Raw genomic sequence first — 24,513 nt, 5'->3', positions numbered from 1 at the left:
CAAAGCTCCACCAGGCAGACCCCAGGAAATTGGGGATTTGTTGGATTTTCTGTGCCCTGGTGCCTGTCTCCAGCTGTGCTTCCACTCCTTAGCACTGATCCCCAAGGAGAAACTGCTGAGCTCCTGGTGAGCTCCTGGGGAGTGTGCTTTGTATTCAGACTCCTTGAGGCGAAGATTAGGGATCCTGGCAGCTCCAAGGAGGAGAAATATCCTTTTGAGATTGACTGGCAGCATGTATGATCCTGAAAGGCACCAGAGTATGCTGTGGGTGCAGGGCAGGTGGGTGTTAAATGGCACCAGGGTCATCTGTGATGACAGGAGTGTGCTATTTGATGATTCCAAGGGTGCTGGTAAGATGCTGTCTGGGGAGGAGAGCTGTCCTTTCCCAGTGCTGTTGAGTGTTTTCCAGTTCCCATGTCAGGAGGACACAGAAAAGGCTGGGATTGCGCAAGACCTGCTGCTGAGGAACTCAAATCCAGTATATCCCCCATCCCCCTGAACTTCACTAAAGCACCTCCTAAAAGCTTTATTCAGGATTAACATCAGGAATTTTGGAAAATGACCTGTGTTTGAATACAAATCTGATCTTGGCAGTTCATTGCCCACCAAGCTCCTCCTTGGTATCCCCATGGACCTTGGAGCTGGCAAGGGAAGACCTAAGCCCACTGCTGCCCTTCATGAAGGTTGGTGGGCAGGAGGTGGCACACTGCAAAGTTTAGAAACAGAAATTCCTTGGTTTTCTATGTGACTTTGTTTTCTTGGAAGGGCCTGTATTCCTCTGCCTGGTTTGCCTGGCAGGGAAGGTGCTGGGATTGCACCCTGGCTCCTGGGTGCAGTCACACTCCTGACATCTGCTCCAAGCCTTCGTCAGCCTGAGATGAGACACTTAACAAGCCTGTGGGAATTGTTACCAAGGGATAAAAAACCAAAAAAAGAAAATCCCTCAGTATTTGAAGGCTGAAAAAATAGGCTTAATTCCTGCGTGGTGGGGAAAAAGCTAGGGTTGGATTGTTCAGCTCCCCCAGCTCTGTCTCATCCCTTGCTCCCGTGGGAAGGAGGCTGTGCCTATCCCGGGGCCATTAGACTGGAGCAGTTCGTGCTGACAGTGGAGCTTGGGCCACTCAGGGATTCATTAATCCCAGCTTTTAGCAGCACTTACAGCTCGAGGGATGCAGGGGCACAACGTTATCTTCTCTGGGGGTACTCAGAGCCCTGAGGAGATCATCCTTGTGTTTTGGGGTCAGAGGGATGGGGGGTGCTGCCACACTGTGCCAGGGTGGGTGTGGGGAGAGGGGAATTGTCTGTGTGCATCAGCCCCATTGTTTGTTCCATCCCAGGCTGGCTTGGTGCAGATTCCCAGGCACAGCTCTAGCTGTGTGCCTAAGCCCAGTGCACTGCCCAGCCCATCCCCTTGGACACCCTGTGCCCCTGGGGGTGGTGGGTCAGGAGATGGAGGCTCTGCCTGAATCCCAAATGAATAATTCATTTGGTGTGCCAGAGAGCCCACGCTCTCCTCGGGCTGATATTAAATCCATTCGTCTTGCTCTGCCCTGTCCCTCAGCCCTGTTTTACAGCTTCCTTGTGTGGTCAAGGGGCAATGCATCATCGTGCTGGGGAGGAGGTGGGAGGGAAGGTGGCAGCAGGGATCACTGGGAGGTGGGGGAAACCTTAGATGAGCGTGCTGGGTGGATTTTGCTTTTTCTCCTCAAGGAAGATTGTTAAACCCTTTCTCTGCTGGTGCTTGAAACCTGATGATGGCAAAGGAACCCCTCACTAGACTGCTGCAGTTGTGTCTCTTGGCTTTCATCCCTTTTGACTTTGAGGGCTGAGCACTGTATTTCTGCCTGCTGGAATCAAACTGGCTTTCTCTCTGACCTTCCCAGGGCCGGGCACTAACTCGGGTGCACGCAGAAGGAAAAAGTCTGGGACTGAACTGGCTTTGTGCTGAATTTCTATGTTGTATTTATAAACCCAGGAAGAAGGGGTGAGAGAGCAGTCCTGCTGTTTCCTGGCCTTGTCTCACTTTCAGTTTTCCCCTCCTGGCAAATTCCTGTGCTGGCGCGTTCGGGAGCCTCCAATCTGCCGCTGCTGGCCTGTCTGCTACAGCAGCTGGAAACCTGACCTGGCAGGGGGAAAAATCAAAATAAACCCCACAAAACAAGAGCAAAGCTGGGCTGTACTGCCTGCAATGCAAAGGCTGCTCATTAAACAGCCTTGCTTCCAGGCATCCCTGGCTTTCCACGCTCCCCTCTCCCATCTCCAGCCAGCTCCCCCATCCTCGCTCACCTGCTGACCCAGGTGCTGGGCTCTGCCCAGCCTTTGCCAAAGCTCTGTGTGGGTTTATCCTCATCTCCTTCATCCCTTTCATTTCTCTGTCTCCTTCCCGTGTTTGTCCTTCCCCTCTGCCTTTTGTGTGGAGGAATGGATTGGGAAAGGAGCGGCGGGAGGGGCACATCCGACCTTGAATGCTGAAGGAGTGAGCAGCTCCATGCTGGTTCCCCTGTTATCCTCCCCCCTGCCGAGCAGCCCTGGTGATAATTATTGATTTCCTCTACTTATCCATCACGGAAGATTGGAAACAATGTGATTTATAAAGTGGTTTTTTAAATAATTGCGAACATTTTGCAATTAGTAGTAGAGCAATTTGCTATCATTTAAAACAAGGGAATTGTCAAGTTTTCCCGATGAAATTGTTGCTTGTGTTGAGAAGTGGGAATGTTTGGTCTCTGGTTGTGCCCTTGCCTGCCTTTTCCCTGCTCAGTGGCCCAGCCTGGTGCTCCTGCACCATTTTGGGGCACCATTTTGAGAGGTTTTTGGGTGATGGAGGTGATGTTGGTTTTGTCCATGGGTGAATGGCAGCAAGGGAGGTCATGGGGACACAGGACCCTACTCCCCATGCCTTTGGCTGTATCTGTCCCATCCCAGTGTGCTGCAGCTCCATGCCCAGCTGCCTGGATGACAGGGGTGGGATGAACACCTCAGGCATTGGCAGGGGCTGCACAAAAACCTTTTTTTTGCTTTTAAGGATGGCTTAATTTTTCATTTTTTCTCCAATCTGCTGGTCTGTGCACTTCCCTGTGGTTGGAGATCATCTTCTTCCCAGCCTCTGTGCTGACCTCTCTCCTCCCCACCACTTCAGCATCTTATTCCAGCTTACCTAGCCTACAAGTGATGGTTTTTTTTGTGATTTTATCCTCTAAAACAGGAAGGGAAAAACAAAGAGGTAAAAAGAAAGTGCTTGCCCTGCCCTTCTCTCCTTCTACCTGCCCTTGGATTTGTTTTAGCAGGGCATGGGATGGGGCCAGGAGCATCTTAGAGTGGGCCGGGTCAAAAAAAGGCTGGGGACAAAAAATAAATATTTGGGCTTAAAAACCATCAGCACTTCCTCAAGCCCTTTCCTAGGGACCGGGTTTACGCCAACCAGTTTGTTCCCAAACCTTTCCAAACCTGTGGACAAACAGCTGATGCACACTGGGGTCTCTGCATGGCAGCTGGGTAGAAAGGGCTGGCTGTGACTGATGCTCGTGATGATTTAAGTGTTTTTTCAGGGATGATGTTTCCCTGTGGGTTGGAATTGGGATTTCAAGCTTTCCTCCAGCCCAGCATCCCACAGCTGGGCAATGTGGGCATGCTGGGGCTGTGGGTCTCCTCTTCCCCATGATTGCTGTGCCTTTGCTCCCTCAGCTTGGGCACACTACCCCAATAACCACCCCAAAAGCTGCTTTTAGACCCAAATCAGAGCAGCTGGGGCACTTTCCACCCTGAACAGCAGCAAAGGTGTCCAGGGACTGTTTTATTTCAGGCTTAGCTGAGCCACAAACCTCTGACTGCTCAAAATGGGCCTTTTTCTCTCTCTCTTTTTTTTTTTTTTTTTTTATTATTTTCCCTTTTGTTTTTGTTTTTTGGCACAATATCAAGTTTCCTGCCCCTCTCCCATCCTGCATCAGCCCAAGCTGTTCTCCCTGCTCGGGCTGTGCTGGGAAGTGGCAGCTCTACCAGCTCCTGCAGAATCCTGGTGGTGGTGCTGGCAGGAGGGAGGCAGGGAGGGAGGGATGCTCCCCTTTGTTGGAGGGGCTTTGCCTTTGCCTGGAAGCGATCTCCCGCCTTCCACCACTGGGTGGAACAGGCAGCCCAGTTTTACCACGGCCACACTGTGGAGGAGAAAGAAACAGTGGAGACACACACAAAAAAAAAAAAAAAGAGAAAAAGAAAAAAAAAGTGTGATTTTTCCTAAATTATGCCTTAGTGAAGGCATCCATTAACCTCAGTAATAATTTTGCAAGGAAAATGTCCAGGAAAACCTTGTTAACTTTTTTTCCTAATGAGTGTGATGGGTTTTAATGAAACTCTTAATTAGACATTATTAGCCCAAATGGGCCTCTGATGGATTCAGGCCCTTTTCCTTCTCTCAGCTCAGGGATGGGGAGGGTCCATGAGTCCTGGCTGCTGTCGGGGAGGAGGTTTGGGCACCACAGCCTCCACTCCCTGTCCCCAAATCATCCCTGTGATCCAGACCTGTCTGAAGGAGGAAAAAGGGAGAAACACAGAAAATATCCCAGGCAAGGTGTGAGTGGGGGCCAAGTGAGCATTGCAGGGCTGGGATTCCCAAGCTGGACCATCCCAGCAGTGCCCTCAGAGAGATTAGGGAATGGCCCACAGGTTTCCATGTATGGTTTTGTTTTCCCACTTATTACTTTTTTTCCTCCTTCAGTTGTTCCATGGGCTGTTTATGTATTTCCCATCTTTATCATGAGAATTTCTGAATGTTAATAGCATTGATTCCAGCCTTAAAACAGGAAGAAACTCCTTCGATTTTTCCATTCACCCAAGGGTCTTTCCTTGCAAATGGAGGCATAAAACGGCTTCCAAACCCTTGTTCTGTTAATGATCCATTTAGGAAACTTTCTGTGGTAGCTGAAGAGCCTGGGGAAATTAATTTTTTGGGGAATTTTGTGCTGCAGAGCTCCATATTCATGAACATCCCTGTGGCAGTGGGCTGTGAAACCCACCCATCTTTCCCAACCTTGTCGTGTCACCCAGCCCAGGAGACCTGGCTCTCACCCTGCTGCCAGCACGTCGGAGCTTTGCTGTCCAGCAGGAGCAGGGATTGTTCTCCTGGACAATGGGAGAGCCACAAGGAAGCGCCAGATCCGGCCCATGTCCGGCACCCGCATTGTTTCACCCTTGTTTGCAAACAGCCAGCACCTGGCAAACCCACTGACTCAGCCAGGGACTTTCAAAGCCTTTCTATGACTTTTTCCTTTTCGGTTTTTGTTGGGTTGTTTTGGTTTTTTTTTTCACAGTCACGAGAGAACTCCTTTGGGAATGGCTCTTCTTGCTGCGGATTGCTTGCCAAGGGGTGGGAATCTCACCCATGGTTGGGGCTGTGCTGCGCCCTGCAGCCCATGGCCACTCCAGGCACCACTGCCTCTCCCAGCAGGACAACTGTAATAATGAAAAACATAGAAAAGGGAGCTTTGTACCCTGGCTGGGGAAGGGTCTGGAGCACCAGGAGCTGCTGAGGGAGCTGGGAAAGGGGCTCAGCCTGGAGAAAAGGAGGCTCAGGGGGAACCTCCTGGCTCTGCACAACTCCCTGACAGGAGGGGACAGATGGGGGGAGTCAGGCTCTGTTCCTAGGGAACAAGGGGCTGGACAAGAGGAAATGGCCTCAAGAGGTTTAGAATGGGAATTAGGGAAAATTTCTTTACCAGAAGGGCTGCCAACCCCTGAAACAGACTGCCCAGGGAAGTCATGGAATAACTGTCCCTTGAAATGTTTGAAAGCTGTGTAGGTGTGGCACTTGGGGATATGGTTTAGTGGTGGCTTTGGCTGTGCTGGGTTAGTGTTTGGAGTCAATGACCTTGGAGGGCTTTTCCAATTGAGTGATTCTACAATAATAGTAATAATAATAATAATAAATGGATTTTCCCTCTCAAGCCATGAGATAACTGATCACCACTTCCCTGTGCAAGGCATCGTTTGGAAGCTGAGTTGGGCTGCAGTTGGGCTTTGTGGGTCTCCTGGAACCCCTGCTTGGGGAAACAGCCCTTCATGGATGGTGTTTGGGTGAGAGACCCAGAGTGGTGAAAAATCTGTGGCCCAGGTGGAACAAGTTGCCCTGCTTTCCCCTGGCTGTCTGAGGAGGTTTGTGAGGGTTGGATGTGCCAGCTGGGACACTGCTGAGGAGGGATGGAGCCCGCTAGGATGAGGGAGAAGTAATCAGTGCAGATGGCGAGGTTTAATTTGCTCCCCTCTCCGAGCCCCGCCACGCGCTCGGGTGGTGACAAATGGAGCAGTGCCGTGGGTGTCAGCTCCCAGTGTGCTACAAGTGGTCATTTGTCACGCCCGGTGCCTCGGAGCGCAGGGGATGCGTGGAGAGAGGAGCGGGGCCGTTCAATCAAAGCTCTCAGACAGGCCTTTGGAGGAGCCATGGGAAAACCCATCCATCTTCAGCTGCAGCACACACGGCCAGGGAGCCTCCATGCCTTCTATGGGAGCATCAAACCAGAGCTGTGGGCACCCCAAATTAAGTTCTGCACCCACCCCAGGGGGAAATTGCTTTTCTCCCACCCTGGGCTCTAGCAGCAGCCACAAAATTTTCATTAATGGCATGGAGGGAGCTGCATCACTTAGTTTTTGTGTTCAGTCTGCTTGTGTCACGTTTACTGTGTGAAATGGATTTGAGGCAGGAGAGCTGTGGGCTGGGGTAGGAGCTGATCAGCTCGGTGCTCTCAGTGTGGCTGCACCCTGCCTGAGCACGGCTGGGCTCCCAGCAGCAGCACCCCTGTGAGCAGGGAGCAATTCCTGGGATAACACTGTCCTTGTCTTGTCTCATCCCTTCCCTCCCTGTGGCCTCTCTGGGATGATGCTCTGGTGGGTGCAGGCAGAGCTCTGCCATCTCCTTGCTGCTCTGGGGGAGAGTTGTGGAGCACGGGGTGCAGAGCTGTGTGCCAAGCTGGAGGTGGAGAGCTCCAGCCTCAGGTCTGCTCTCTGGACTTTGCTGCCTAAAACTTGTCTGTAAAAGCCAGGGGCATCCTGGAGAATGATATCCAGGGGGAATTATAAATTGAATTTCCATCCTGGCTCAAGCAGCTTTGCTGGGTCTGCAGCCCAGGGAAGAAATTGCCCTTGAGGAGAGACATGATATTGACTTACACTTTTACTTTTTATTTTGTACTTTATTATAGTACATATAGCATCCAGGCTTAACAGATCTGCCCTGGCCTTGGACATAGCTTTGGTAGGGGTTGGTGCATGCTGGATGTGTCCCCTCCATGGTGCAGAGGGACCTGGTCACCCTCCTCACAAGCAGGGATTACTTTGATGTTTACGGATTTTGCATTGATGCAAAACAGGGAATTTGAAACGGTTCTGGGCATGACAGAAAGGTTCTCTGGCTGTCTGGGTGTTTCCAGGGACTGTCATTCTCTGACTAAACTCCAATCTCCTGGTTCTGCCATGGGCATGTATTTCAGCACACTAGGCAGGCAAGGATGGCAGTGGTGGAGGAGGATGACAGGAGAGACCTGGGATTGTCACAGATCTCCTGCTCCACATCAGATCTGCTCCTGAGCTCTTAATCATGTGTTATTATTGAAGACAACTTATTCTTAGAGAGCCCAAGGTGCAAATTATGTTTTACAGCTAAGAAAAGCTTCCAGAGCTGCCTACGTACAGTAAATCCCTGCAATCTCAGATGGCTTTGACTTATGTGTAGCAGATGTTGAGGATGGAGGAGACCACTCCTTTGTGCCTGCTTGTTGCTATCACCAGCATAGACACAGGTGGAAATTTAGGCAGGGAGAAGCTGTCCAGGCTCAGAAGTGGACTCAGGGAGTGTTTTTCCACCCTGCAGCTCTGGGCATCTGTCCTGTCCCCAGTGGTGGCACCAAAATGGACAGTGGCAGGGCGTTCATGTTGCTTGCAGGAGCTTCTTTCCTGTCCAGGAACTTACCTGCCCTCCTCGCTGTGGCACAAGGGTGAACCAGTGCAGGAATCATGGAATGGTTTGGCTGGAAGGGCTTTTCAGAGGTGTTACCATTGTCAGTGCTGTGTGTCCTCTCCTCTCTGCAGCTGGGTAAAAGGCGCCTTTCCTCCCAGGAATAGTAATTGTGGCTTGTTCTGCTATAAATATTCATTGGGAAGCTCTCTTAATTGTTTTTCTAATTAATTCCATGCATGGCACTCTTGGGGTGGATGAGGAATGTGCCTTGGTTGGGATGTCCTCTCATAGCAAAAATCTATTCCTGGCATAGTCCTTAAGCAGTCAACCAAACCACAGTCCCCAAGGGTCACCTCCACCAGGATGGCAGTGTCCTCTCCGTGTTGGGACATCTCAGCACCCCAGTGTGACCCCAGGCACGATGTCCTGCAGTGCTGTGGCAGGGACACAGGGAAACTGTCCTCAGTCTCTGCCTGTGCCAGCAGTGCCAGCCTGGCCCTGTGGCTCAAACTCTCCCCAGCCCCATCCTGGGGTGACTCTTCCTTCACAGTGTCAGCACTAATGAGGAACCACTTCAGATGTAATTAATGAGCACTTGATGTTCTCTAGGTTGAGGGGACACTGCATGGCATGAGCTGGAGGAGGAAGAGGTGCTTAATTAGTTCCTGTTAGGGATGGGAGATGATTCCTTCCCAGCCAGGAGGGGACTGTGCTTTGGGGAGCCCAGTGGGGATACCACCCCGATTTCCCAGTCAGAAAAGGAGCTGGAATTATGGAGTGACATTGATGGCTCCCAAAATCCCTAGTTACAGAGGAAAGATGGATCTTTTTCAGAGGGCTCCTAACCACAGCCCCTGCCAGCAGCTCTGTACCCCTGGGAAGAGTTTCTCCTGGATATCCTCCAGGAATTTTTGTGCCTGCTCACATCCCTGTTGATGAGGTGGCTCAATAGCTCACACAGGCATTGAGGGGTGAACACCATGTGCTGGGTTAGGTACATGGAAGTATCAGCTCTTCCAATACTTATCAATACTTATCTGTGTCTATTGACTCTGGAGTTTCACATTGCTGCAGTTCATGAGGGGAAAACAATATTTCTCCGTGGAGCCCAATGCCTGGAATGGGGGTGGAGCATCTCTGGGAGTTGTGCTTTTGGGACCTAAGTCCTGGCCTGAATCTCAGTCCCCCATTTTTTTACTCCAAGCTCATTGTGAGGTTTGTTGTGGATGACAGATGGTGGTGAGGCACTGGCCTTGGGCACTTCAGAGATCCAGGAGCAGCCACAGCTTCTCTGGGCACTGTGTGCCGGGTCACCACCCAAGAATTTCTTTCCAATATGCAATCTAACCTTGCCCTCTGTCCATGTAAAGCCCTTCCCCCTTGCCCTGTGACTCCAGTCCCTTGAGCCCCTTTAGGCACTGGAAGCTCCTGCTTGCAGGAGTGGTGACCCTGGCAGAGGGGGTGCCAGGCTGCAGCTGCTAAATCTGTTTTTAAAGATGAATATATGGAGGTTAAATATCATCAAATCTTTGATGGCTACTTCATCCACCTTTCATTTGTTGACTCAGAATAATGAGCTGAGGCAGTGAAGATGGTGAGGAGCAGCCTGTGCCTGGTACTGCCATGGCCACGTGTCTGCTGTTTGCTCTGCTGTGAACCTCCCTGTGCATGTGTATGAATTGTCTGGAATTTTGATTGATTTATTCAGTTTGATCACTCTAAGTGGCTGGCTTATGGCAAGGAAACGGAGCTGTGGTGAGGGGGCTGTGGCATGGGACTGGGCAGTGAGCCTGGAGCCAAGTGGAAACTAAAACAGAGCAAAACCTGAGTGGGTGGGAGAACAGTGATTTGGAAAAGAGACCGTGACAAGTGTTGTGTGTTTTCCCCCCTCTGGCTGTTCTGGAGAGTGACGTGAGCTCCCTGCTCTGTGGCAAGCTGGCAGCCCCACGGCACCGTCTGCCCAGGGCGGGCCTGCTCTTCTCTTTGCATCCATCTGGGACAGATTCTCTCTTCAGACCTTCAAAATCCCCCCAACCATGAAAAACAGAGGGATTGAAGCCCAGAGTGGTGATTAAATGGGTGAGCACGGACCTGTTGGGAAGCTGCAGGCAGGGAGCAGCCAGGCACGTGGAGCCTGAACCAGCTGCTTCCATGCCCTGCTCGAGGCTTAAACTCCTTGTTTAGGGCCATGATGTCACCTGAACAGTTGGTGTTGAAGCTCCTTTGCATCCAGAGACACTTAATCTTTCCAAGCAAGTCTTTCTGGAGGGAAACTACTGCTGGGTGAGCATCGACTGCATTTTGCTTCCAGCACGTGGGGCTTACTATGGTGAGCATTTCAGTCTGTGAGCACCTTGCTCCATCAACCAGGTATTTGTTCCCCTAGGTCCAGGGGTGTTTTTTGGGAGAGGTGAACGGGGATGCATCCAATCCTTTTGCCTCTAATACGCCTTGCACAGCTCCCTACCCCGCAAGCACCTTTGAAATCCTGCCCTGCTCCAATTAATTTCTCATCCATGAGAAGAAAAGCAGAAAAAAAAAAAAAACCAACCCTGAGAAAGGTAAAACCACATTGAATTTTACTTCCCTCCATGAATAAACCATGGCAGGCCGGCTCTGACTTTAATTTGCATGTGTCCCAAGGCGGATCTAAGCCTGTTCCTCCCGAGGTGGAGGGCTGCTTTAATTAAGCTGCTGTCACGCGGAGCAGGGCCCGCGTTCCTCCTGCATCCCGTGCCCGCAGGATGCCAGCCCGGTTGCTGGGAAGCTCATGTTTATCTCATGAGTCTATCTCATGAGTTTATCTCATGAGTTTGTGCCTGTACAGCGCTGAAGGAAGGGAACACAGTGAGGCGGGTGCTGTTTGTAATTCGAATGGCCCCGAGGCAGGAGCATCTCTGGGTGATCCAAAATTTCTGTGTTCGGCTACAAAATGGTGGAGTTTGCACCAAAAGGAGGTTTTGGGACAAGGCTCTGCTGGGATATCCTGTCCCTGTGTGCTGTGGTTTCTGGTGGGCTTGGGGTCCTGTGCTGAGCTCCCTCCTTGGGAACAGGAGGATACTTCAGGGCTGGAATGCTTGGACTTCCCAGTTCCTCCACCCGGGTCATGCTCCTCTCCCTACCCTGAGGCATTTATGCTGGGATTTGGTGGCTGATGGGGTGTTTAAGGGCTGAGCTTCCTTTCTTGGCATGGTCAGGAAGGTGGGTTGCAGGTACCCTCCCAGCTCTCCTGGCTTGGCATTGCTCCCAGTATGGAAAGCTTGCCAGATCAATTTGTGGATGCCTGGCAGAGGGTGGCATGGCAGAGCAACCCCCAGCACTGCTGGCTGCCTGCTGGGCTCCCCGCGGCTGTGCCAGGCTGAGATGTTCCTGGAGAAATACTTGGCTTAATATGAAAGGCGATCAGATCATTAAAAAGTAGGTATGGGGGCAAAATCCTCACAAAACAACCTGTCAGCCCCCTCCCCAGCAGAGAGGCAGGAGGAAGGGATGACAGGAGAGCACCAGGTAGGGATGCAATTAAACCTCGCTGCTTGGATGTGCGCAGGGAGGATGATGGGGAGATGAAGGCAGGGTGGGAAAGCAGCGCCCTTGTCACCCTTTGAAGGTGGGAGTTGACAGCCCCACCTGAGGGTGACAGCCTGCCCAATTCTGCTGCTTTTCCCCCCAGCCTGCTGCCTGTGTCATCATCATGTCAAAGGATATGGGCTGGGTGGCAGGCCAGGGTCCCTGTGTGTGTCCCCAGGGAACACTGTGCCCTGGAGGGCAAGCAGGAGCCCTGGAAAGCTGTGCCAAGTGCCTGCCCCTGTAGTCACAGCATCCTCTCGAATGACACTTTTCTGTAGCACACAATTTTGTGTGGGTGTTTATTTTTATTTTTTATTTGCCTGGATGGTGTCTCTCAGCTGTAAGTGTCTCTGGGAGGGTGTCCTAGCTGGCATCTCAACAGCTTAGGGTGACAAGGAGAGCATTTTAAAGCACCTGTCTGTGGGCTAACTAGTTTGAAGGCTGAAGAATGGATTTTTTTTTTTTACTTACTTTATTTTTTAGTGTATTTAAAGGTAGATTAAGTGTCAATGGTGTCTACAAAATGCACAAGGGGTTCCTAGTAAGCATCTCCTCCCTTTTTTGGGGGGATTTAATAAAAAAAATTACAAGCACAAGGTGTTGGGTTGAGGAGCCAGTATTTTTTTCTTGAAGATAAATTATTGTTTGCAAAAGGGGGGCCTTGAATCTCTTTCTGGCAGATTGCAGATGCAAGGAGCCACAGTTTCTCCTTTGTTCCTGACCTGTTCTGTCTTCAAATCCTGCTGCCCGTCTCCCAGGGGTGCTGGTAGGTGTTTCCATATGTCTTTTTGGAGCAAGGCTGGATCATCCAGGCTCTTTAGTGCCTTTGCACCTGACAGTGCTCTCTCTCCACACCTCCAGCTTGCTTGAGGGCATCATCTGGTGCCTCTAACACAGCTTTTCATCACCTACTGTGCCAGAGTGCCACAGGTGTGCTTAAAGACATGGGGATTGCCCTGGAAATTGCTGGACCCAAAAGGGAACCCAAAACAAGCTTGAATTTGGGGATACCTGGAAAATGGGGTTAGCTCTGCCCCAGCAGGAACAGAGGGGCATGGGATGGATGAGGCACTGCTGACTTGGTTTGCTGGGTGCTGGTGAGGGTTGGGGCAGGTCAGGGTTCTCTGAATTGCTACTGAATCTGTAATTCCTTAGAGAAGCTCCTGCTTTAAAATCCAAGAAGGAAAAATGCCACTCTGCATCCCCAGGGAGCTTTAGAGCAAGTTAATGTAGAGGCAATGTCTCCTTTCTTTCTTCTTTTCTTCTTTTTTTTCTCTTTTGACTTAAGCTTCCCTGAGAGAGTAATTAAAAAGTGCAAGTTCCAGGTGCTAACTGAGAGGATTTAGTTTGAAAGTGAAACGCTTGGATACCCCCATGCTGGAATATCCCCACACTTGCAGCCTTTCCACAGAGGCTGTGACGGTGGCTTGCCTCAGGCAGCAGCAGGGATGGATGAGCTGTGAGAGATCCTGCTTATTTCTGGCTCTTTCTTTGACTCCTGGCACCTCAAATACAATGATACAGGATACAGGACAGTATTAAGCAGTAAAAAGCCCTCACAGTGCTGCTGTGTGCCACGAGTGCTTCTGTAATCCATCCTGCTGTTGGGCACTGCCCAGGCTCCCCAGGGAATGGGCACAGCCCCAAGGCTGCCAGAGCTCCAGGAGTGTTGGGACAATGCTCTCAGGGATGCACAGGGTGGGATTGTTGGACTGTCTGTGCAGGGCCAAGAGCTGGATTGATGATCCTTGGGGATCCCTTCCAACTCTGCATATTTTGTGGTTCTGTGATTCTGTGGTTTGAGCGTTCTCAAATTCTGTGATTCCACGATTCTGTGGTGTGGTGATTCTGTGATTACGTGATTCTGAGGTTCTGTGATTCCTGGATTCTGTGATTCTGGGAGCTGCAGAGGGAGGTGGCAGTGGGGACACAGCTTTGTGGTGGCTCCACTGGGTGTTTGCCTTGTGTGAGACCTGTGACACTTCCCTCCTCTGAGCCTCTGAGGGGGGGTTGGAGAAGTTCAGCTCTGGCTGGGAGTCCCCAGTTGTATCCAACCCTGTGGCCACATCCTCACAATCACCCCTCGGATGTGATGGCAACTTGCAGCTATTTTCCCCCCAAACTTCCACTGATGACACCTTGCTGCCTGAATTTCACCAGCCCCTCAACAATATTCTCTCATACCCCCAGGCATGTCAGCCCTGGAAAAGGGGTCCTGGCAAACTGGCACCTGGGATGTGCAGCATTCCTGGTGTGTGGGCAGGGTGATGGATCTGTGGGCAGCTTTGGATTGTGGGGGGGTTAAGTGCTGAGCATCCTCCCTGCTGAGCAGCACAGAGGAGTTCTGTGCCTCAGCATTTACAAACACACCCCTGGTGCCTAAATGTGAGGAAATGGATAGTTAAGCACATCATTAATCTTATCCAGCCCCCATAATCAACAATCAATTAATTCTCCTCCGGGCTGAAGAGATGCGGGTTGTGCTGTAGGCTGGGCACTGGCAGAAAGAGCCTCTTCCCTAAGGAAAGCTGAGGCAGAGCCTCATCCTACATTTGTCTGATGCACTGTCGTGGATGCAGGCTTTGCCAGCTCTGGGAAGCTCTTGGAGCAGCCCTTAAATTAGGGCAAATGTTGCACTGGCCATTAGTGGGGTGATTTATTGCTCCCTGCTGGGCTCGAGTCCTCCATCTGAGCCTTGCACTTGGACTGTAGGTTTGCCACGTGAAGGATTATGCATCCCACCATGGCATTGCAGGACCCTGGGGCTTTGTGCTGTGTTTTCAGTATGAGGTTCATGGTTCAGCTCCCCCAGAAAGAGGGAACACATGGGGAGCAGCCAGAGCGGAGTGCTGCACCCACAGCATATTTGGGAGGGAGGGGAAGGCATCCACCTCCCTGAAACTGTGAGAGGATTTAGGCAAACACAGTGTAATTACAGGAGAGAAAAGCTAATTGGTAATAATAGCAATTAAGAGCCACGTGCCTGCAGATTACAGGAATTTGTGGATAACAAAGTGATAACGGAAACCTGTGGACACTGGGGTGCAGGCTGCCGTGTTCAGGTGTTTTGACAAAGCATCACTTGGATTAATTGTAATTAAACATTAACAAACCTCTTCAACCAGCCTACCAACATGCCCTTGAGCTTAAAACTGAGGCTTGTTCATTGCAGTGCAATCCTCTCCTCATCCTCCTTCCCTCCTCCATCCTCTTCCGTTAAAACACAGGTGGATGTTCCCTGGTACCACTGTCCTCCCCTTCCTGCTCCTCCAAAGAATCTGGCATGTTTCAGGTGTTTTCTGACACATCCTCCAGCTCCAGAGCTCACAGGGTCCCCTTTGCACATCTCATGGATGCTCACCCTTCCAGTGGGAGCACAAGGCTGCTGGGACATGGGGAGGCGATGGTGGGAAGGGAGATGTGAGGAGCTGGAGATACACTTGAAGCCTTGGTGCCCATTTGTGGTTTTGTGGTTTTGTCTCCTGCCTTGTATGTCTGTGTAACTGCCTCCTTGTGCTGTTACAGGAATAGGGCTGTGTATGTGGATCAGGGAAGGGTCTGCATCCTTCTGCCTTCTGCTGTGGTGCATCCTGAAGGTGCCCCTCAAACCCTCTGGGCTGCATGGTGACCCTGTGTGTCTCACTGCCCACAGCATCAGGTGGTGGGTTATGGCCCTGAGTGCTTCCTTAAGATGCCACAGGCAGGGGATGGCTGTGGTGGAATGTGGAGGACTCAGCAGTCCTCCTGTGATGGGGAAGAGGAAGGGCAGTGGGAGATGGTGGCTGGTTCCTCTGGAATGCCACGTCCTCACCCAGCTGTCAGGGACACTGCAATGAGACAGTTCATTGCAGCCAGTTGTGTGCCTCAGGCTGGTGGGGGGGAATCTTCTGAATAATAAAATTGTAAAATATTGTTTTGATTTATTCTTTTCTATCATCTATTAATATCTGGAAAGGCTGTGTGAACAGGAGGCCTTCATGAGTTTTGAATGACAGGTTAAAGGGCTCCAATAAAGATTAGATGGTCCACTATCTCCCAAGGAAATTGCATCAAAGTGGTTACTCCTGCTTGCTCCTATTAATTTCCTCTTCATGGCTGCTAGGAGATGCCTCATATCCTGATGCAGCAGACAGGGGCTAAGAGGCACTTTCCATTATCTCAATCATCGCCGTGTTTATGAGACACGTCGGGTGTTTCTCTGCAGAACTGTGCCTTGGGGGGATGGCATGGCAGGGGCAGAGCCAGGAGCTGAATGGGGCTGGGATCACCCTGGTGTGAGGCCAGGAGCAGTCTCTCCTGGGCTGCATGGAAGTCTGATCCCTTGGTGCCAAAATACAGATATTCCCTTCTGCAGCCTTTGGTGCCGTCAGATTTTGTGAGATGTCAGGGATGGATGAGCATCCATTCATCAGTGCCCATTGCTGAGGACGGGTGGGATGGGGCGGAGATGAGGGACCCCATCCCTGTCACTCCATCCTCGCCCTCTTTCCACAGAACAGCGAGATGGTTGATTAATGAAACCTCCCCTGTGGCTGATTAAACCCTCACTGTAGCTGGAACATCTTCTCCGTTATGAATTAGTTGCCATTTCCTGCTTGAATGAACTCAGAGGCTGGGAAGTTCCAGCCCCAGGCTGAGAGGGATTAACAGGATGGACCCATAACACACTGTCATGGGTGTCACACTGACTTTTTCATTAAATATTTAAATTTCCCATGGAAAAAGAGCTGTGGGACCTGAGACAGGCTATTGGGGGTGGTGGAAAGGGACTGATCAGCAGAAGAGGAGCACTGTCCTGTCCATGTCCCCAAGGTGTGCTGGGGACGGGGGTCCCACAGCCCCATGCCATCCCCCTGCCTGGGTGTGGGCAGTAGGGGGCAAAGCAGCCAGTGCAGCCCCCTTGCTTTGTCTGGATAAAGACTGTTGCCATGTGGTTGCAGTGTTTGTCTAGTGGCTTCAGAGATTATCCACAGGCAACATGGAAAATTCTATCCACCTTAGATTCATGGAAGGTGCTACCACATTTAGTATGACACAATTGTGAAGTCCTCTCCTCTCCCCTCCTCTCCCCTCCCAAAGACAGGACCTGCTTTCCCCTGCCTCCTGGATCAGCTCAGGACCCACCTGCTCTGCTCTCTCTTGCAGCCTGCCCTGCAGGGACGTTCAAGGCCAGCCAGGGCTCGGGGCTGTGCGTGCCGTGCCCCCCGAACAGCCGCTCCAGCTCCGAGGCCTCCGCGGTGTGCGCTTGCCGCAATGGTTACTACCGGGCAGACTTCGACCCGCCGGCCGCCGCCTGCACCAGTGAGTATGGGGTCAGGGCTGGGGGCTGCAGGGGTAGAGTCTCAATCCATGTGCAGGTTGTTTTATTTTCTCCCCCTGTCCTGCTGTGGATGGCAGTACGAGCGTGGCTGGGTGGGCAAGGCGGAAGGATGGCATGGCTCCACATCCTTCCTTACTGGCAGCCTCTGGAATTTATACATCACCCAGGCAGCAGTGATGGCAGGGAGATAGTCCCCAGGATAAATTAGGATTTAAAGTTATCTGCTCTGGCTGTCTTGTTCATAGTCTTGCAGATGGAGTATTTTTTAATAGAGGGGAAGGCTGCATTAAGCATTGGTATTCAGCGGTGCGTCGCTGCTCGGCTGCCTGCCCGAGCTGCCTGGCAGGGCAGCAGTGTCCTCAAGCCTGTCTTTTGGTGGGAAAAAAGCCCAGGAGAGAGGAAAGAGCTACTGTGCTCCTTAGCCTGCTGGAAACTGAGGCCTCAACTCCCCCCCAGATACATTCCAGGCCCTTGAACCAGCTTATCATGGAGCTTTAGCCCATGGATGCTCCGGACTCCCCATGCTGGGAAGTACCTAAAAGCACACATCAAGGAAACAAGGGAAGGATTTGTGTTTTTTGCTGGATCACCTGAGCTCGCATGCAGGTATTCAGCAGGTTGCACAACTACAGCTAATGTACAGATCTTTGTTATGCCTCGTTACATAACTGATTTACAACGGTGCTGCGCTATAGGAATACAACAAAAAAGTCTCTTTGCTGATTTTTATTTCTTCTCGTCAATGCTTGATTTTGCAGTGCTCCAATCTGAGGTGCCATCTGTTCACCCACAAAGTTTCTCTGTGTCAGAGGAGTACATAACATTGTGGAACTGCAGGCTCTGGACTGGAACCCTTCCAAGGGTGATCCCTGCAGTTCCTGGGCCCCTGCAGAGGAGGGAAGGGGCTGCAATTAAAGTGGGAGGAATTTGGGGAGGCAGAGTTTGCTACTGGGAAAGGGAACTTTTTCCTTTTTCTTGAAAAGATACCAACTGCTTAAGGTATATAGGGAGGATTGGGATTAAGGCTCCTGAGACAGGTTGCAGATTTTTGGGGTAACTCACTAATATTGATCCAGTTGAGCCTTTGTGAGTCTTGTTGCAGTCTTGTTCCCCTGGGGAATCAAGGTCCTTCTCCCTGCTCCTGCCCTGCTGTGGCCCCTACAACCCTTCTGTAACTCCCCTCTGCCATGGGGGAGCCTGGCAATGCTGTAGTCCATCAGCTACAGGAAAGCCCAGGGTTCCAGCAAGGATGCTGCACTGCTGCTGCTCCACAGCAGACATTTTTACTTGTGAAGAGGAAGATGCCTAAAGGGAATGGAATTCTATAAACTAAATTTTTTTTTAAGGTTGTCATTTCTCCGGGCATTTGAACAAAATCTTTCATCCACATTATCCATGGCAGCAGCTTAGAGAGGCTCCCAGTGTCTCCATGCAGAATGACCTCTCCATCCCACCAGCCATGTCACCATGGTGCTGATGAATCTGTCCCTGTCCAGCCCATCCTTGGCCACTAATGGGGCTGATTTATTCACAGCCCTAACAATGTTCTGTGCCACACACACACACAGGAGGAGGGCTCCTGTGGGATGGGTTTCCTCATGACAGAGTGTGCTTCTCTCTCTTAACCCTTCCTTGCAGGTCAAGTCCTCCATCATTTTTATTGCTCCCTGTATCATGGCAAAGTCCTTTTTCTTTCCTGGAAGTGCACCCCCAGCCCAGCCAGCATAAGGAATTCCTCGCTTCCCTTATTTCCTATAACCAAGCAGCTGAATTTTGTGGTTTTGGCTGCGGAACTGTCAGGGCTGACCCCAAATCCTTCCCTGGATCTGTGCAGATGTGTGTTTGTATCTCAGTGATGCTGTCCTGGATTCCTCCTGAACGGACTGCAGCCCTGATCCGGCAGCGCTTGCAATCGGAGCCGTGTTCAATTCCCATCCTCTGAAGCATTTGCGATGGCTCCTGGCGGCTTTGATCAATGCAATTTTCATCTCGTCCAACATGGGAGCTGCTTACAAACCATGGAGTGCTGCTGGCTCTCCTCCATGCTGGGAAATTCCTGGGTTTCCATCTTGAGACATTGAACCCTTAATAACCACTTTCCATTTTTGACTTTCTCTTCTCCTGCTGCTCCTCTCGTTCTCCACAGTGCTGGCTAAGTGACTTTTCTCTTGCTGGGATAATCTGCTCGAGGTGCTTCTCCACGTGAGCACTGCAGTTATCTCAGCATTTCCTGATGGGGTGAAAATGGGTCCATCTTCATGGATGGCTCTGCTGCATTCTACAGGGAGGTTTTTTTGAGACTTAAGTAGGTTTGTGGCATGGGAGTTGTCATCTTCATCTGGAAAACTTGTTTGCAGTGCAGGTGGTTGGAAAGTCTGACCCTGAGCTAAGCAAAGCTGTGGCCACCAAATCCCTCCTGAGGGAGGAGGTGATGGGTAGTGCAGATCCCTGGGGTGTCCTTCTCCATGCTGGAGCCTCCATGAGAGGACAAGGAGCTGCTTCAACGCCTCTCCTTTCCCACAGGTGTCCCATCCGGCCCCCGCAACGTCATCTCCATAGTCAACGAGACGTCCATCATCCTGGAGTGGCACCCGCCGCGGGAGACGGGCGGCCGGGACGACGTCACCTACAACATCGTGTGCAAGAAATGCCGCTCGGACCGGCGCGCCTGCTCCCGCTGCGACGACAACGTCGACTTCGTGCCCCGCCAGCTGGGGCTCACCGACACCCGCGTCTTCATCAGCAACCTCTGGGCTCACACCCCCTACACCTTCGAGATCCAGGCTGTCAACGGCGTGTCCAACAAGAGCCCCTTCCCCCAGCAGCACGTCTCTGTCAACATCACCACCAACCAGGCTGGTGAGTCCTGCTGATGCCAGGGAGTTTGGCTGTCCCTGGGATGCCAGGGTGTTTGGCTGTCCCGGTGATGCCAGGCAGTTTGGCTGTCCCAGTGATGCCAGGGAGTTTGGCTGTCCTGCTGATGCCAGGGAGTTTGGCTGTCCCAGTGATGCCAGGGAGCTTGGCTGTCCTGGTGATGCCAGGGAGTTTGGCTGTCTCAGTGATGCCAGGGAGTTTGGCTGTCCCGGTGGTGCCGGGGAGTTTGGCTGTCCTGCTCATGCCAGGGAATTTGACTGTCCCTGTGATTGGCTGTCCTGCTTCCAGCTGTGAGCTCCATGTGGAGTCAAGCTCTGTGTCCAAAGGGAAAAGCTCCCAGGTGTGAGGGTGTGTGTCCCCAGCCCTGAGTAGGGAGAAAGAGGGGAAGAGGAATGGAGATAGGGAAGGGTAGGCTGTGCCCTGGGCAGAGTGAGAGTTGGCTTGTGGGAATTATCTGATACCTGCTTTTATCACCCTCTAGATTGTTTGGGAATGAAATGGCATCACCACTTTCCCAGTTGGAAGAAGGGAGATGGGGTGAATCCAGCCTTGAAACACAGTCTGCACAGAGGGAGCAGCACCCCCAGGCTGAGTCCAGGCTCTGCCTTCTCTGGCACATCCCTCTCCCATCATGTTCCTCTTTTTGCCCTTTTCCAGGCTCCCGTACTCCCTTTCCTGTCCCCAGTCAGGCTCAGGAGCTGAATGAGCAGCTCTGGGTCAAACAGGGATGCTTGTGGGATGGGTGTGCAGATGGCAAGGGAGCACCTGGTCCTGAGCTGCACTGAGGATCAGAGGGTATGGAAACACATGTGCCCTGGGTTTAAAATGGGAATGGGAATTCCTGCTTTGTGCCAGGACAGGCAGCTTTCACCATCCTGCTCCCTCTGGTAGCACCATGGGGAAACCTGGTGTAAATGTTTCAGTGTAAATATTTCAGTGTAAAACAGTGTAAATATTTCAGGCTCCTGGCTCCAGGGAATACAAATCTACACTTGTGCCTGGCTGGCATCGCTGTCTGCTGAACCACATGCAGCCAAACCTGCCTCTTGTTTCCAGGCTTTTTTTTCCTGGGGTGGATTTTTGGGGTGTTTCTTAGCTCTTCTCCCACTATGGGGAGCTGGGAATAGCCAGGTCACTCTCATCTGTCTGTCTGTAGCCCAGTGGTCCCTGTTTGTCTTGCAAAGGCTGATTACAAACATGGAAATGCTGGGCTGTGAGGTAACCTGATGGAAGTTCACCAGGGATATCCAGGGCATTGGTGCTGTCCCTCTAAAATCTCTTTGGCTTTGCAGCAGGTTTTTTCAACCATTTTCCCAGCCTCTTCCAAGATAATGGGAGTTAATAAAACAGCAATCAATCTGAGTGCTGAATTTCAGCCCACGAGCATCTTCCTGGAGCAGATGTGGAGAGATGAAAAAAAAATAATATAGGATTAAGTATTCTGGGTAAACAAAGGCAGTGCTGAACTATCCACATCTTCCATTGGAACCATGAGAAACAGGGTTCTGCCACCCCCAGATTCCCTCCATGGCATGATCCCATGCCCCAGGCTGGTTGTGCAGGTTATTCAGGTATTGCCTGGGTTCACACAGGGCAGGGAGGCATTTTCCCTGCCCAGCACTGCCCATACTCTAGGCATGGTGAGGAGGAGGGGGAGGGCAGAGATGGCTGGGCTGGGAGCTGTCTCTGTGGACAGGATGTGCCAGTGCCCCTTTGGGTGTGGACAGACTTGGATACCTTTGTTTTGATAGGATTAAGTCAGGAATAGAGCTGTATTGGCTGGCTCTGCCCCTTGTAAGTATAGCTTGGAGGGCACAAAGCATTTGGAAAAGTGTCTCCTGACTGATTTAGTGGCTTAGTGTCCCTAATGGTAGAAGGACAGTGTTGCTGTTTTCCTGGGAGAAGCACATTTGAGTGCTGAGGATAAGCATCCCCTGACAGCCCCTAAGAGCAGCCCCAGCAGCTTCTCTGGAGCCCAAGCTGGGCTGGGGTGTCCCTGGCCTGGTTCCCTGTCACTGTCCTCAGGATGGGCAGATTTTTGCTCCCACGCCCCATTTCTGAGGAGCACGTGGGGTGCTCCCTGGGTGCTGGCTCCCCAGAGAGGCTGTTACGGCAAAAGATGTCAGACAGAGCTGGCCCTTGTCACCAAACCGTGGTTTGCTCTCTGGGGAGAGCTTTCCTGTGTCTCTCCCAGCATGGGAGATATCCTTGGAGCGAGCAGTCCCAGGGAGAAGGAACACCAAGGATTTCCAAGCCCCTAATTAAAAGAGTAGTTGGTTTAAATAGCACAATTCCCTCAGTGGTTTGCTGCTCAGCTTCCATGTAAAGCTGCTGTGATGCCGTTCTTCCCACGGCTAATGAGTGAGCTGGTCCCGTGGGGGAGCCAGCCACAGGCATGGGAGATTTGGGATGCTGTGGGGATTTTCCTCCTGCTCAGGGCCATTTTTCCTCCCTCTCTCCATTAATTTTCCCTTGCTCCCCCCTTCCTTGGCAGCCCCCTCCACTGTGCCCATCATGCACCAGGTGAGTGCCACCATGAGGAGCATCACGCTGTCCTGGCCCCAGCCTGAGCAGCCCAACGGGATCATCCTGGACTACGAGATCCGCTACTACGAGAAGCTGAGCCGCATCTGCACGCCTGACGTCGGCAGCACCGTGGGCTCCAGGCCGGCCCCGGTGAGCCCAGGGGGAGCCCTACCCTGGGGGCTGGGCTGGGGGCATGGGGGCAGGGGCAGCATCCATGGGCTCTGAGACAGGCTGTGCTGGGAAGGGTCACCTAGGACAGGCGCCACGTCGCCTGAGGTGCCTCCAGAAGGTGGGAGTGAGTTGTGACTGCAGATGCTAAATCACAGAATCAGAATGACAGAGCAGCTTGAGTAGGAAAGGACCTTAAAGCTCTTCTAGTTCCAGCACCCTGCCATGGGACACCTCTCAGTAGATCAGGTTGCTCAGAGCTCTGTCCAACCTGAGCCATTCCGTCCCCCTGGCATTTGTCCAGCCCATCAGTGCCCATGGCTCCCTTGGCTCTGCTGTTTGCTAGGATGAGCGGGGACCTGAACCATGGGGATGGCATCAGGAGGAGGGGAGGGGGTTGGAGAGGACCAGGGAAGGTTATGGAGGCTGTCCCTGCCCCAGGTCCCTGTCTGCCCCTGATCCTGTCCCTGGCAGCTGTCCTGTCCTGCAGGGGACACACTCCCGACCCCTGCAATGAACCGTGCCTGGCCCAAGCTGTTCCATCCCTCCTGTGTCTCACCAGCTCTAATGAATTCCTCTATGAATAATTAGATGATCTCACCGTGGCCTTTCACCAGCAGAGCAATGGGGAGTGTGGTAAAAAATGAGAGTCGAGACAAATGAGGCTTCCACCAAGGTCTAGGCCAAGGACCTGTACCAGCAGAGCAGGACTGCAGGGGTTGGGGATCTCAGCAGAGACTTACCCTTGAACCTGCTTGAGCAGGGTATCATAGGGCACATTTTGGTGTTCAGTGGAATCACAGAATGGTTTGGGTCAGAAGAGACCTTTAAGATCATCCATTTCCAACCCCCGTGCTGTGGGCAGGGACACCAAGTGGGTGTCCCTGTGGGATGTTTCTGAAATGCACAGGGATGTCAATCATTTGAAGAGGAGGAATCTGTTGTTCATAAATTATTTTTACTCTGGATGATCTTACTGTTTCCTTCTGGTAATCCATGCTCCCTGCTCTGGTGGGACAAGGGGCTGCCTGGGAGGCATGTGCTGTAGGGGCCCCCTCAGTTCCTCATGGGTCCTGTTTCATAAAATCATGGAATGTCCTGGCTTGAAGGGACCTTGAAACTCATCTTGTTCCACCCCCTGCCATGGGCAGGGGCACCTTCCCCAAAACCTTCTCCAGGCTGAGCAATCCCAATTCTCCCAGCCTTTCCTGTGGGCTCCCCTGTGTCAAGGACACTCCTGAAGCAGACCTAGAACCTCTCCTTTACCCCCCTGCATCCAGACCCCATTCTCAGCAGGCTCAGGAGGGCTGCAGTCCTGCTGCCTTCCTGCTACCCTCCCGCTGTCCCCTGTCCCGTGACCATGGCTCTCTCTGCAGGACCACAACGAGTACAACTCGTCCATGGCTCGCAGCCAGACGAACACGGCGCGGCTGGAGGGGCTGCGGCCCGGCATGGTGTACGTGGTGCAGGTGCGCGCCCGCACCGTGGCCGGCTACGGCAAGTACAGCGGCAAGATGTGCTTCCAGACCCTGACTGACGGTGAGTCCGGCCCGGCAGCGGCCCGGGGGTGTCTCCAGCCCCGTGCTCTAGTTGGATTGAAGGAACTTGTCTGCACAGAGCTCTGTCCCAGCAGGCAGCGTGGCAGGAGCCGTGCGATTTATGGCAGTGTCTCGTTAGCTGCCGGCGGGAGGAGTGATCCGCTCTCAATCTCCCAGCTCCAGGTTTTCCCTGCTCTTTATTTCTGTCTCTGCTGCCTTGAGCTGTGGGGACAGAAGCCCCCGGCACCAGCACGGTGTAATGGGGTGTGAGGAGGGTTGTGGACCCTTGGAGGAAAGGCTCTGGGATACTTGGAGTCCATCTGAGCCATCAGGACGAAGCTGGGATGGTCAGACCCGTCTGAAAGCTGATTCCCCATGCCAAAAGGGTGTGTTGGGCCAGCTCATGACCTTCATGGCTTCTTCTGGCCCCAACCCTTCCCTGCACCCACAAACACTGGCTTCCTTTAGAAACTGCTAACTCGTGGGAGTGTTTTCCATTAATCCCAGCTTCAGGATTTACCCAGAAGTCGGTGAGTGGAGCAGGTCCTCCTGTCCCTGGGGCAGCTGAGAGCACATTC

The 24,513-nt window shown here is 52.2% G+C and overlaps 1 protein-coding gene across 2 annotated transcripts in view; it reads left to right on the top strand.

Moving 5' to 3' along the window:
- EPHB1 (EPH receptor B1) overlaps positions 1–24,513 on the top strand; it is a 77,071-nt gene that overhangs the window by 31,077 nt on the left and 21,481 nt on the right. For both annotated transcript variants that reach the window (XM_033068476.1, XM_033068477.1), the window contains exons 4-7: positions 16,655–16,810; positions 19,353–19,688; positions 22,198–22,379; positions 23,774–23,936. In XM_033068476.1, the coding sequence (XP_032924367.1) occupies positions 16,655–16,810; positions 19,353–19,688; positions 22,198–22,379; positions 23,774–23,936 (837 nt within the window). The remainder of the gene's footprint in view (positions 1–16,654; positions 16,811–19,352; positions 19,689–22,197; positions 22,380–23,773; positions 23,937–24,513) is intronic.

Source organism: Catharus ustulatus, chromosome 10 (genome assembly GCF_009819885.2).
Source record: "Catharus ustulatus isolate bCatUst1 chromosome 10, bCatUst1.pri.v2, whole genome shotgun sequence".
NCBI classification, from domain to species: Eukaryota; Metazoa; Chordata; class Aves; order Passeriformes; family Turdidae; genus Catharus; species Catharus ustulatus.
This window is presented reverse-complemented; position numbering and strand designations above follow the sequence as displayed.